This window comes from Mytilus californianus, unplaced genomic scaffold (assembly GCF_021869535.1).
Source record: "Mytilus californianus isolate M0D057914Y unplaced genomic scaffold, xbMytCali1.0.p SCAF_10, whole genome shotgun sequence".
NCBI lineage: Eukaryota > Metazoa > Mollusca > Bivalvia > Mytilida > Mytilidae > Mytilus > Mytilus californianus.
Window position 1 is genome coordinate 73,755,094 of NW_026262582.1, and position 15,024 is coordinate 73,770,117.

Sequence of the window (15,024 nt, forward strand, 5' to 3'; positions counted from 1 at the left end):
TTATCTACAAAATTTCATGAAATTCTGTTGTGTGGTTTCAGAAGAGTGGAGATGACAAACTGTTGCAGAAGTACATTGAAGCAAATAAGTTCAAAGGGGTATAACTTCTAGAAAAAAAAATGAATCGTAATTTTCTGTCGATATGCACATCTACGTAGTATATATGTTCTTATTATCTACAAAGTTTCATGAAATTCTGTTGTGTGGTTTCAGAGGAGTTGAGATGAAAAACTGTTGCAGTAGTACATTAAAGTAAATAAGTTCAAAGGGGCGTAACTCCTAGAAAAAAATTGAATCATAATTTCCTGTCTATATGCACATCTACATAGTATGTCCTTATTATCTAAAAAGGTTTCATGAAATTCTGATGTGTGGTTTCAGAGGAGTTGCGATGACAAACTGTTGCAGTAGTACATTGAAGCAAATAAGTTCAAAGGAGCGCAACTCCTAGAAAAAAAATTGAATCGTAATTTCCTGTCGATATGCACAACTACATAATATGTCCTTTTTATCTAAAAAGGTTTCGTGAAATTCTGTTGTGTGGTTTGAGAGGAGTTGAGATGACAAGAAACAGGACTGACGGACTGACGGACGGACAGGTCAAAAACATTATACCCTCCGCAACTCGTTTCGTGGGGTATAATTAGTTGGTTTACAGTATTTGCATGACAAAATCTTTTTTGATTTGATTTGGAACTCTAATGAAAGGGTGATATGCAGATACAATCTTGCTATAGGACTTTAAAGTTCCATGCATTTTATTTGTTGAAAAAAGCTTCCAGTCAACTTTTTTGTTAAAACGCATTTCAAAATCAAAATAATGTGTTTAATCTTTTTTTATCAAGATGTTGCAGAAAAATTACTTAAAATATGTCAATTTTACACTTCTGTGTTTTCCAACTTCTGCGTTTTAGACCCTCCCGGGTTACGACTCATTTTGATTTGTGTACCCTGACACAGAGAAGAGATTACTCACCTTGATTTAGTATACACAGAGGGGAGATAACTCACCTTGATCACAGTTCTGTCCAGCAAAACCTTCTCTGCATTCACAAAAGTAACTATTGCGTTCACTAACACAATAGCCACCATTTTGACATGGATTTGTCGCACACATATCTTTCTCTACAATAAGAAGTTGTTGTTGATTTAAAAATGGAGATAAATTATATACAAGGGGGAAAACTTCCCAACATTGAACATGTAGATGACTTTACAATAACAGAAACATCAGGTCATTTTATCCAAATCTATTTGAACAATACAGGCAAAATTAAGCAGAGAAAACAATCTTTTTTTTCATATTTATACATACCATTACAAAGATAAGCCATAATGTTGTCAGAAATGTCAGTTAATCCATTAACATCTTTGGACTGGTACAAATATTTGCTAACAGGGGAGCTAACTGCTGCCATCATAAATTCTTCGTCTGATGCTGACAACCCAATTCCTGATAAAATATATAATTGTTATGTTATTGTGTTCTAATCCCAAAAGGTATCATCAACATAGAAGTTAACTGACATGAATTTACAGTACCATAATCAGAGTTTACATTTTAAGTTTTCCATCATTGTTTTACTATAAAAGTAAGGAGATGTGATATGATTACCAATGAGACAACTATCCAACAGAGTTCAATTAGGCTGTTAGTTTTTTTCAATTGAATTGTTTCATATTTTCATGTCAGAGCCTTTTATAGCCAACCATACGGTATGGGCTTTTCTCATTGTTGAAGGCTGTATGGTTGCCTACAACTGCTTACATCCACTTCATTTGAACTTTTGGTGGATAGTTGTCTCATTGGCAATCATACCACATCTCCTTATTTAAATATGAAATTATTTTATATTTTTCCAACAGTCTGTATTGATAAATTTAGAAATTATTAAGAGACTAAGGTACCATCACTCTCAGGCAAAGTTGATCTTAGATAAATTTAACAATACTTTTAGGTAACTTGGGAATTCAGGTTATTATACATCCTTGGTTCCTGATAAAGTTAAATCTAGAAAGTGCTTTGGACTGGCCAAATCTATAAAAAGTTACTTTTCACTTTAAATTGCACATTTCTCTAATCTTTAAATTACTTAATCTGACTCACACCTTTTTCCCACAATAATAAATGCATGCAAAAATTACTGAATTTACAGTAAAACCTCCCCTTTAATTTTAATGAAAAAGCTCTTACCAACAACAATAACTTTTGTTCCTTTCTGTTTCAGCTTATTTGCCTCTTCAATGACCTCATCTTCTTGTCTAGTGCTAGTTGTTATCAGGACAACTATGTTAGGAACATCACCACGTTCTCCACCACCGTTCAATACACTGATCCTAGACTTACGTAAGGCTTCTGCTGGATTGGGATTACCTGGCATTCTCCTGCAAAAAAAAATAATAAATAGTTAGCTCAAGTTTTTATACAGTGGACTCTGCTTTAATAATTACATACCTATTATTTACATGGAATTTTAAAACAAAAAAATATTTTTCTGCTCCTATATAAAAAATTTCTTCTAACTGAATAAATTGAAAATACAAAAAATACTTTTAATTGCATTAAAAAATTTGAAAAAAAACATAAAATGTACTTTTAAAGACAAATACATCTGGGGGTTTGGATCAATGGCAGAGTGGCTAAGAACCCTCAACTTGTAGTGGGACCAGAAGCCCAGGCCCTTTAGAACATTTAGTATGCTACAATATAAAAATTTGCCTTATAAAGTTTAAAAAATTTGTATACAGATAAGGCAATCTATATCTTGATCTTTGACCAAAAGACCATATATAACTAGAGGCTCTAAAGATCATGTGTTGCTCACCTATGTCTTTGTGCATATTCAACAATGGACTCTCTCCAACATTGTAGACAAGAATAGAATTCATGACAAAAATCTCATTTTTGTTGATCTTGTAAAGCTGATCATTTTGTCTGGTCAGTTTCTCTCTATTTTCTTTAGTTTTTCCTCAAAACATAAAAGATGGTAAAAAAAATCCTCATTTAAGGGCAGTCACTCCTAAGAAGAGTGACAGTCTACTTACTAAAAGTTTTGATTTGTTTGCGAATCTTTCCTTGTTGGTCAGTTCTATTATTTAAAGTTTCTATTTATCAATTATAATTTTTATCATATAAGGCAAAATGCCAAAAAATTCGTCAAAATCGTCATTAAAGGGCAATAGAGTTGTCAGAAAAATTTCCTCCATATTGTCTTAAATGTAAATCTTGTCTTCTTGATCTTTTGTGATTATTTAAAAGTTTATATAGATATTAGGCAAAATCGCAAAAAAAATGGTAAAAATCGTCTTCAAAGGGCAATAACTCCAGAGCTCCAGATAAGAATTCACAAATTGGGGTTTTTACCCACCATTTTTTTATGTAATTGGGTGATAAAGTTTTTTAATTGCATTATCAATTCCAATTCACCCCTCAAGCAAATATCAAATTGGGTTTTTCACCACCAAGCTCCTTAATGTATTGGGTTTTTTAATCAACACAATATTGAATATTTAGGCATGTTATAATCACATTATATCAACCCCAGATGTGTTTCCATCTTAAATGTGTTTCTTTCTTTGTAGAATATGTGCTAGCTGTTTTATTTGGTTTATTCACTGACGAGCAATTGTACATTTAATTTGTGTCCCGTTTTAAACGTTCTGTCAGTTTTGTATTTTCTCAAAACTTATGTAAACTGCAGCTGGTGTCACTAGTTGGACAGGAACTAATTGCCTTTCTAGATCCCATATGATCACCCTACAGTTTAATTATAGTTGGGGTAGGTGTGGCTAAGTGTTTAGATTTTTGTGTAATATATGTGAAATTTAGGTGCTGCAAGAAAGTTTTGCCAGTCCTTTCACCTATTTGCCAGATCTACTTTTTAATAAAAACAAAAAGTAGTTTCCAGATTTAAGATATACCCCCAAAACCTTGAGTTTTATAGGGTGGTTTATAATGACGGAGACCACATTCAACTTAAATTTACAAATAATTCTGCAACATCAAGTAAATAAATGACAATGTTATACTGCACTTGCCAATAAGACAACTATCTTAAGCATCTAGAACAATTAGACCAAAACAAAGAAAGTGTCAAGCTGCATTGACATAAAAAAACGGATATGTGTATTCACTCATCAACTAAAATGAAAAAAATAATATATAAACTGTTTTCGTTTAATTCAATTTACATAAATCTGGGTTAAGTTGTCCCTTATGAGAACTTTTGGTTTCCGATGCTTTCAAACTACATATCATGTCATAATTGATTTGGCCTTTCACTTTTTCCAACTGATTTCGTTTTTGACGGAACCCCGTGTTTATCGCTCTAGCAATGTTCTCGTTATGGTACGCAAACACGCCCGTGCGTTCAATGGCCGCTTCCTAAAATCACTAGCTGAGTCTTGTTATCATCATAACTTTCCCTCAGCTATCAAAAAGAAGCCGAAAACATGCTTCTATTCAATATTTTTACTGGACATTTACTTTCGTTTTAATTCATTGTATGTTATGATAAATTCCGAGCAATTGGAAAAAAATATGACAGCATGTCACACGCTAATTGGATAAACGCCGCGAAGATCGAAATGTTTTCATAAACACTTGTACCTTTTGAGCAACGGAAAATTCCAACAGGGACCCATTACAGCTACTTGATGCAGGGCTCTATTTTTAGAACGAAAGGACATTTCCAATTATAAATATTATAAAAATAGATTTACGCGACGACTGTAATCAAGTAAGGGTAAATAACGCAAACGATAGCGAATAAAAGCATTAAGAACCCATGTTTTTGGCATATAATTAGGTTTTCCTTTTACTTAATTGAGTTATTGAACCCTGCAATGGGCAATTGCATTGGGTTTTTAATTATTTTTATTGCGTGATCACGCAAATACGCAGCTTATCTGGAGCTCTTATAACTCTAATCAGTAGTCGACTGATGATTTCGACCATGCAAAAATTATTCCTAGATCTTGTCTTACTGTTCATTTTAGCAATTTAAAGTTTCTTTCTATCTATTATAGTTTTCAAGATAATAGGCAACAAAGAAAAATGGTAAAATTTATCATTTAAAGGCAATAACTCCTATTAAAAGTCGCCTGACAGATTTGACGTCAATGAACAATTGGTAGACCTCAACATTCTGAACATGTTTGCCCTGTCAGACTTTGTCTGTTTATAATGGTTTTCAAAATAATAGACAAAACTTGCATTTTACCCCTATTGTCTATTTTCGGCCATGTCAGATATCTTGGTTCGCAGGCGAGGTCATCAGAAAATCACAACAATACCTGACAGCAAAGGCATTGTATTTTGAGAGGATCACTAAATACACAAAATATTTTTCCAACAATACCTAACAGCAGAGACAACATATCTTCAGAGGATCCCTAGAAATCTACAATACCTAACAGCAGAGACAACATATCTCTAGAGGATCCCTAGAAATCTACAATACCTAACAGCAGAGACAACATATCTTCAGAGGATCCCTAGAAATCTACAATACCTAACAGCAGAGACAACATATCTCTAGAGGATCCCTAGAAATCTACAATACCTAACAGCAGAGACAACATATCTTCAGAGGATCCCTAGAAATCTACAATACCTAACAGCAGAGACAACATATCTCTAGAGGATCCCTAGAAATCTACAATACCTAACAGCAGAGACAACATATCTTCAGAGGATCCCTAGAAATCTACAATACCTAACAGCAGAGACAACATATCTCTAGAGGATCCCTAGAAATCTACAATACCTAACAGCAGAGACAACATATCTTCAGAGGATCCCTAGAAATCTACAATACCTAACAGCAGAGACAACATATCTCTAGAGGATCCCTAGAAATCTACAATACCTAACAGCAGAGACAACATATCTTCAGAGGATCCCTAGAAATCTACAATACCTAACAGCAGAGACAACATATCTTCAGAGGATCCCTAGAAATCTACAATACCTAACAGCAGAGACAACATATCTCTAGAGGATCCCTAGAAATCTACAATACCTAACAGCAGAGACAACATATCTTCAGAGGATCCCTAGAAATCTACAATACCTAACAGCAGAGACAACATATCTCTAGAGGATCCCTAGAAATCTACAATACCTAACAGCAGAGACAACATATCTTCAGAGGATCCCTAGAAATCTACAATACCTAACAGCAGAGACAACATATCTTCAGAGGATCCCTAGAAATCTACAATACCTAACAGCAGAGACAACATATCTCTAGAGGATCCCTAGAAATCTACAATACCTAACAGCAGAGACAACATATCTTCAGAGGATCCCTAGAAATCTACAATACCTAACAGCAGAGACAACATGTCTTGAGAGGATCCCTAGAAATCTACACTACCTAACAGCAGAGACAACATATCTCTAGAGGATCCCTAGAAATCTACAATACCTAACAGCAGAGACAACATATCTTGAGAGGATCCCTAGAAATCTACAATACCTAACAGCAGAGACAACATGTCTGGAGAGGATCCCTAGAAATCTACACTACCTAACAGCAGAGACAACATATCTCTAGAGGATCCCTAGAAATCTACAATACCTAACTTACTCTTTTTAAAAATTCTTGAGATAGTATGAATTTGTCTAATAAGGTTCTTGATTTTTCTTGACAAGTGTCTTGACAGTATGAACATTGTCTTAAAATTTCTCGACACTTCCTGTATCATCTGATAAGAGTCTGGATTAGTCTTGACCAATTCTTGACTGTCTTAAATTTGTCTCGATCTGTCTTGACATATTCTTGACATTCTTAATAATGTCTGAATATGTCCCGACATATTCTTGACATTCTAAATAATGTCTGAATATGTCTCGACACATTCTAGACAGTCTTAAATATGTCTTGACACTATCTCAACAGTATAAATTTCGCCTGAAATGTGAACAGACTTATTCTGCACTGTTTATGACATTCTATTGCTGTTATATACTAGTTTTTATTATGGCTAAACTAAACTTTGAAGAATCAAGGATTAATTTGGTATAGTAAGATACCCTTTTGGTGCAACTAAGTTGGAATACCCTGAATAATCCCCCATGTAGTTTAATTTTAATTTATATTTAATAAAAATAAATCAAAATTAAACTACATGGGGGATTATTCAGGGTATTCCAACTTAGTTGCACCAAAAGAGTATCTTACTATACCAAATTAATCCTTGATTCTTCAAAGTTTAGTTTAGCCATAAACGGTCCGGAGAAATTTTGGACCAACTATGTTAAGTCAACTCGGACCATCTTATATCGACCCAGACAAGTAATTAAGGAAAGTTCGAACTATTTAATGATTATAAACCATTAAATATTGAATTTTGAATTAAATTTTCTTTTAAAATCGTGCATTAAATTTGCTAAAATAATTTCAAATTATAATTTGATTCATGTGAATGGACTCAATCCTACGGAAGCGTATTAGGAACAAAACAAATTAGCATTGACCAATATTTGGCAAACATATAGACTAAGCAACTCTTTCGTATGGCAAGCCGTTGTGGAATTTATTCAGTGTACCACTCTGAATGTAAATTTTTTACTCTTCTGGTGATAGCCACGTGGTTAAATATTCTGCATTGTCCCTATCAGAGCTTTGAAAAGATCTATTCATATCAATATTTAAGTTCATGAAAAAATCAAAACATAGTGTCACATTCATGTTTACCACTGACTAAATTCTCGATCGATTTATTTACCTGGGCCAACATAAGCGATTTGTAGGTATTTTTTTGTTAGTCAAATAGGACACGGAATTTCAACCCTTCCATTTTTTACATTTCAAATATCTGTAATACGATTTCCGTAACCTGGAGTCTGGAGTCTGGACTAAGCAAACATACAAACTATTAGTCCCATGCATACAGTTAACTTGTTTCTTCTGTCAAAAAATGATTATAAACCATTAAATATTGAATTTTGAATTAAATTTTCTTTTAAAATCGTGCATTAAATTTGCTAAAATAATTTCAAATTATAATTTGATTCATCTGAATGGACTCAATCCTACGGAAGCGTATTAGGAACAAAACAAATTAGCATTGACCAATATTTGGCAAACATATAGACTAAGCAACTCTTTCGTATGGCAAGCCGTTGTGGAATTTATTCAGTGTACCACTCTGAATGTAAATTTTTTACTCTTCTGGTGATAGCCACGTGGTTAAATATTCTGCATTGTCCCTATCAGAGCTTTGAAAAGATCTATTCATATCAATATTTAAGTTCATGAAAAAATCAAAACATAGTGTCACATTCATGTTTACCACTGACTAAATTCTCGATCGATTTATTTACCTGGGCCAACATAAGCGATTTGTAGGTATTTTTTTGTTAGTCAAATAGGACACGGAATTTCAACCCTTCCACTTTTTACATTTCAAATATCTGTAATACGATTTCCGTAACCTGGAGTCTGGACTAAGCAAACATACAAACTATTAGTCCCATGCATACAGTTAACTTGTTTCTTCTGTCAAAAATTTGAAACGTGTTTAGGTTAAACTAGTAGTACAGTGACACGATATTTCTTTATAGCAATATAAAGAATAAGGAGGTGTTATGTGGTAATGTAGGACTCTAAAGTGCGATGGGGACGCTAAAACGCGATGGTCAAGCTAAATTGCGATGGCCTACGCTAAAGTGCGATGGTTTGATACGCTAAAGTGCGATGGTCTGTGCTAATCATTTGAACACGCTAAAGTGCGTTTTTCCGCAAAAGTATTGACGTTAGCAACGTTCGACGGCATTATGACGAGATTGTTTGTCCAGATTAAGGATTTTTATTACACAAGAAAAGAAAGTAGAGAGAAACAAATGATCACAATCTGGAACTATTTTGGTCGTTGCTGGAAGAGGTTAACTTAATTTGTAAAATTGTAAAAAGAGCTTTAACCAAAACAGTTACTTTCTAACTGAATAATTCTATAAAAAAAAATTACAATATGGTTTGTTATTTCTGTTAAATAATGAATATACTTCATCTAGACAGCAACCTGACGAACAGATGTGTAGTATCATTATGAAATATGATTGCCAATACGACAACTCTCTATCCACGACCTAATGTCATTGATGTATGCAACTTTAGGTATGAACTTTAACGCGGAGCATTGTCTTGCACAACATATTATTTTTTATTAAAAAACGACTTCTACTAAATTCCGGATATACTAACTATACTGCAGTTTAACCATTACACTTTTTGGACAACTATCGTACTTTAAATAAAAATAAAAAGATGTAGTATAAACTATCAATCCAACTCCAAATGTCGTTCATGTATGCAACTAATAATCATACGGCCGTCAACGTAAAGCCTTGGCCCATGCCGCATAACAAGCTATATAGGGTTATAAAATGACCAGTGTAAAACAATTCAAAAGAGAAAGACTACGGCTTGATATATAAATAAAACAATAAACGAAAATGTAATAGGAACTTAGCAACAAACGAAAACCATTGCCTGAACCACATTCCCGTTACACCATCGGACTTTAGTGTGTCATACCATCGCACTTTAGCGTGATATCTGATCGCACTTAAAAAAAACAACCATCGCACTTTAGCGTCTGACACCATCGCACTTTAGCGTAGACCATCGTACTTTAGCGTGACCATCGCACTTTAGAGTACCATCGCACTTTAGAGTCCTACATATGATTGCCAATAAGACAACTATTCCACCAAAGTTCAAATGAATTGGGTGTAAGCAATTATAGACAACTGTTCGTCCATCAACAATAAGAAAAACATAGGGACATAGTAAAAAATAAAATGGGCATATTTGTTTCGAAGTCGAACTTAATATCAAACCTAAAAATTTCGACTTTAACTCAAATTTTTGACTTTTCAAATCTCTAAATTTTGACTGTAATCTGAAATTTTGACTTTTGAAATCTTGAAATATCGACTTTTTTAAAAAGTATTACAACTTTAATATAAGTATTCAAACACAGCTATTACAATTTTAGAAGGAGATGACATGGACGCAAATAAATAAATAAAGCGTCATCCAAACATTTTGTCAATTTATATTCAGAAATAGTTTTGTTCTCTTTAATAATGATATGGATTAACATTTAAGATTGAAGAGTTTAATTCGGAAGGAGCATGCGTGTTGACAGAAAAAAAAATGTTATTTTCCCATATTCCATGTTTTAGTGTCCACGACTGTCATAGGGTCGTCACATCTAAGGACATTTTGCATCCTATGTTTTATGATTGGGTTAAAAGTCCTGTTCGGTATCCCAAAAGCAGGTCAACGACTTTGCCTTGTTGAAACAATGGTAAATCAAGTGGCAAAATATGCCATGCATATTCAGGACGACTCATGAGCTCCTCAGTTTTCTAGTTTTAAAACATATAAACATATAAATACTGAGAAGTTGAAATTTCCAGATTCTAAAACTTGAAATTTTGAGTTTAAAGTCTAAATCTTGACTTTATAAAGCTGAAATTTCGACTTTTCAAAAAGTCAAAACTTTCAACTTTCTAAAAGCCGAAATTTCAAAATTTCTAATAGCTAAAATTTCCAATTAAAGTCAAAATTTCGAGATTTGAAAAGTTGAAAATTCGATGTTTCCATAAGATTTGATTTGTCAAAATTTCGAATTTGAAACAAAAGTTCAATGCCAATTTTAATTCTAGTTTGTCCCAAATATGATTCTGTAGTATCAAAATTTCATCAAGTTTATCATAAAACTTAATTCATACCCAGAAAAAATATATTTTATATCAACACACCCACATTTGAATTATTTTATACTTTAGATTTCATAGCCATATTTGCATTTGTAAAAATATTTATATACCCAAATTTTCAATTATTTTACATGCCCAACTTTTATTCTCGTTGTAAAGAAGTGTAACTTGAAACAACAGTATATCATATAAAGAGAAATAAAGATTAAAGTTATATCATGAATATTGGTCATGATTTGTAAAACTCAGAACTGTCAAGTAAATTTAAGACACGATTCAAAATATGTCAAGCCATACTGAGAAAAAATAAGAATGTCGAGAATATGTCGAGAAATTTCAAGACAGTATTCAAATGTCAAGAATTTGTCTAGAAATTTTAAGACCATATTCAGAATGTCGAGAATATGTCGAGTAAATTTCATACAAATTTAATATAAATGAGAATTTGTCAAGAAAAATTAAGACACAAGTCATACTTTTGGAGAATGTCGAGAAAAAGTTCATGCAAATTAAGACAAAAACTGGTCTTTTCAGACTTTTAGACTTTTGTAGTGTAGTAATCTACAATACCTAACAGCAGAGACAACATGTCTTGAGAGGATCCCTAGAAATCTACAATACCTAGCAGCAGAGACAACATATTTTAAAATAGTTTCTTCATAATTCACAATACCTTATAGCACAGGCATTATATTTTGAGTTGGTCCCTAATTTACAATACCTGATAGCATAGGCATTACATTTTGAGTTGATCCCTAATTCACAATACCTGATATGACAGGCATTATATTTTGAGTTGGTCCCTAATTGAAAATACCTGATAGGACAGGCATTACATTTTGAGCTGGTCCCTAATTCACAATACCTGATAGCACAGGCATTATATTTTGAGCTGGTCCCTAAGCTGGTCCCTAATTCACAATACCTGATAGCACAGGCATTATATTTTGAGCTGGTCCCTAATTCACAATACCTGATAGCACAGGCATTATATTTTGAGCTGGTCCCTAATTCACAATACCTGATAGCACAGGCATTATATTTTGAGCTGGTCCCTAAGCTGGTCCCTAATTCACATTACCTAATAGCACAGGCATTATATTTTGAGCTGGTCCCTAATTCACAATACCTGATAGCACAGGCATTATATTTTGAGCTGGTCCCTAATTCACAATACCTGATAGATGATACAGCATTAAGCACATTCCTCTTCTTGAGACTTTCCCTGAACGTTAATTTAACATCAGAAGCACGTCCAAATTGTACAATTCCAGCATTCATCCTGCTCTTGAATGACATCCTCTTGACCATAGATTTGATAAACCTTCTCACTTGACGTAGCTGTGGTTTGGATACATATCTTGAAGTATCGACAGCAAATACAATATCAGCCCTGGCTTGACACCCTACAATTATAAAAATTTTGTAATTAAAGTTATTCCAAATCACAATATAAACATAGTTTGACATCCTACAATTATACATATTCAAGGACTCTTATAGCCAGCAATGTCATCAGGATAAAAACAATGCAGAAAATCGTGGATAAGGAGAAGTATTTGTAATTGCACGACTGTAGCAGAATTCAGGATAAAAACAATACAGAACATTGTGCTCAAGTACAAAATCAGGAAATAATAATTCACATGTCACAATGGCCATGAAATATGTGGATCTCATTAACATATTGCAGCAATCCCTAAAGTGTTGTTGTTATAAGAGTCTTTACATTTATGTGTTTCATTATAACAACCATTCTACCCAAAATATCCACTTGAAGGATTCTATCTAATTGAAGATTTATCAAATATTGATTCATTGTATCTACCTTTATTACCACTGTAACAGAAATTATTTTAGAGCTATTTGCTTGTAGTTTAAAGGTTTGGTTGACTTGCTTGCTTTGTTTGTTAGTATAAATGTTTGCTCAAGCACTGTAATTAAGATTGACATGTGCAATCAATAGATAGACTGGGTTTCAGCTTGTACAATAGATGGGTGGTGCTTCAGCTTGTATACATTATACAAAGGGAGCAAGTCAACCAAACCTTTAAACTACTAGCATTAGGAAAATAGCTCCAAACAAGTTGAACTGTCAGCTCTTGCTCACCAATTATACCCTTAGGAGTACTACAAGTATAAAGTCAACAGGACGTTGATGAGCAATAGAAGTGAAAATGCATAACATGGTATAGCATGGTCAAATTTCAGGATGCTCTAAGCAATTTAAAATATGTGATAAAAATTTCATACATGGTCATTACATGCAAGAACAAATACAATTTCAATAAACAGGAAGTTGATGAGGGATGATAATAAAATGCACCACAAGGTATAACATACTCACATGAAGCTTGATGCAGAATTTTAGAAAGAACTAATTTGTAGTTTTTAAGGAAAACTTCATGAACTGTTAACACAGAGATATGTCTCACCTTTTTGTTATTTTGATAATGCAAATGTTGAAATTAAAACAGCAATACTTTAACATGTAAGTAATGCATATATTCAAAGTCAATGAACCATGACTGAAGGTACAGGGCTGAACAATCTCTATGGAAATGAGATGTGCCAATACTAATACAACTGCATACCAAATACCTTTGACAAACCTTAACACAAATATTAACTTGTAAACTATGTAAAAGTTTCAAAGTCAATGAATCATGATGAGGGGGTGGGGCTATATAATCTCCATGGAAATGAGACTTGCAAATGCTTATACGTTTGCATACCAAATATCATTGACTTAGCATTAGTGGTTCATCTTAGACTGACCTAATAACAAAATTTAATACATGTAAACTAAGCAAAAGTTTCAAAGTCAAAAGACCATGACCGAGGGGGCAAGACCAAATAATCTCCATGGAAATGAGATGAGCCAATGCTAGTACAACTGCATATCAAATATCATTGACATACCACTAGTGGTTCATCATAAACTAGACCTAATCACAAACATTGTTGACATTGCCACTGCCGCAACCAACGCCAAAAACAGCATACCTTAGTATGTCTCGCTTTTTGATTCTGAGAAAAAATGTCATATCGTGGCCTTTAAAGCCGACAAAATTACTCATTGTTGAAGGCTGTACAGTACCTTGTAGTTGCATAAATCAGCTTCATTTGGACTCTTTTAGATTGTTGTCTCATTGGCATTCATACCATTTCTACATATTTGATTTAGAATTAAATGCTTCTTTTTGTAATTTTATTCATCAAGCACTTCATACTAAATATGTGTGCATGATCAATGCTTTTAAAACCCTATAAACTTACAAATAGAAGCGTTCAGTTCATACAATTACATTTTTATGCTACAACCACATGAAATAATTTGTTATAACAAATTTTTCGTTTGTTTTACCTATCAATTGTTGTGAAGTTGTCATGGGAAGCATGTGCTATTATGAATGTTGAATTTTATTGGGAAATAAAATTTAATTTGAGAATGCCTCTCCATCTTTGTCATCTAATTTAAAGTATAGATTCTTAAGTAAGAAACATTCAAGCAATGTAATTACTGTTTATTATATACTTAGTAGTAAATACAGATAAATTGTATGTGTAATACAATCATTGGCAAGCGTGCTGTATCAGCCACCCGTGATGATATCGATATCAGCACGGTTGCAAAGGCTTTATCACACCTTTAATCTGTATGACGTCACATCATCGATTACAGTCACTGTTGCAAAGGCTTTATCAAACCCCTAATCTGTATGACGTCATGTCAAACCTATAATCTGTATGACGTCATTTCAAACCTCCTTACCTGTATGACGTCATGTCACATAAAAAAACATCTACGTGAGGTATATGTATATAATAAAGTGTATATCATATGGCTTTTTCAATATCACACACCGTATCAACCCTCAACCAATATAATCCCTCGAGCAGAGCTCTTGGGATTATATTGGTGTCTCGGGTTGATACGGATGTGATATTGAAAAAGCCATATGATATTCTCTATTTATTCAGAGATTACTGCAAGGTTTTTATTAATACCAATAATGAGACCAGGCAAGTATAGTAATAACAAGTGAAACTGATGATACCCCCGCCCCAATACTTGACGGTAAACAGGAAGTTGTCGAGTGATGAATCTGAAAATGCATCACACGGTATAGCTGACTTATATAAACCCTAAAACCAAATTTCAGAAATCCTCATGATGTAGTTCCTTAGAAAAATAGGCCGAAAAATATTCATGGGGCAGACGGACAGACAGAGGTAAAACAGTATACCCCCACTTTTTTAAAGCGGGGGTATAATTAGAACTT

The 15,024-nt window shown here is 33.4% G+C and overlaps 1 protein-coding gene across 12 annotated transcripts in view; it reads right to left on the minus strand.

The window, feature by feature from the left end:
• Positions 1 to 15,024, minus strand: part of LOC127718513 (uncharacterized) — a 150,120-nt gene that overhangs the window by 9,876 nt on the left and 125,220 nt on the right. For all 12 annotated transcript variants that reach the window (XM_052224571.1, XM_052224576.1, XM_052224569.1 and 9 more), the window contains 4 exons: positions 11,916 to 12,144; positions 2,195 to 2,385; positions 1,316 to 1,453; positions 1,012 to 1,125 (listed from right to left, as the gene is read on the minus strand). In XM_052224571.1, coding sequence (XP_052080531.1) covers positions 1,012 to 1,125; positions 1,316 to 1,453; positions 2,195 to 2,385; positions 11,916 to 12,144 — 672 coding nt within the window. The remainder of the gene's footprint in view (positions 1 to 1,011; positions 1,126 to 1,315; positions 1,454 to 2,194; positions 2,386 to 11,915; positions 12,145 to 15,024) is intronic.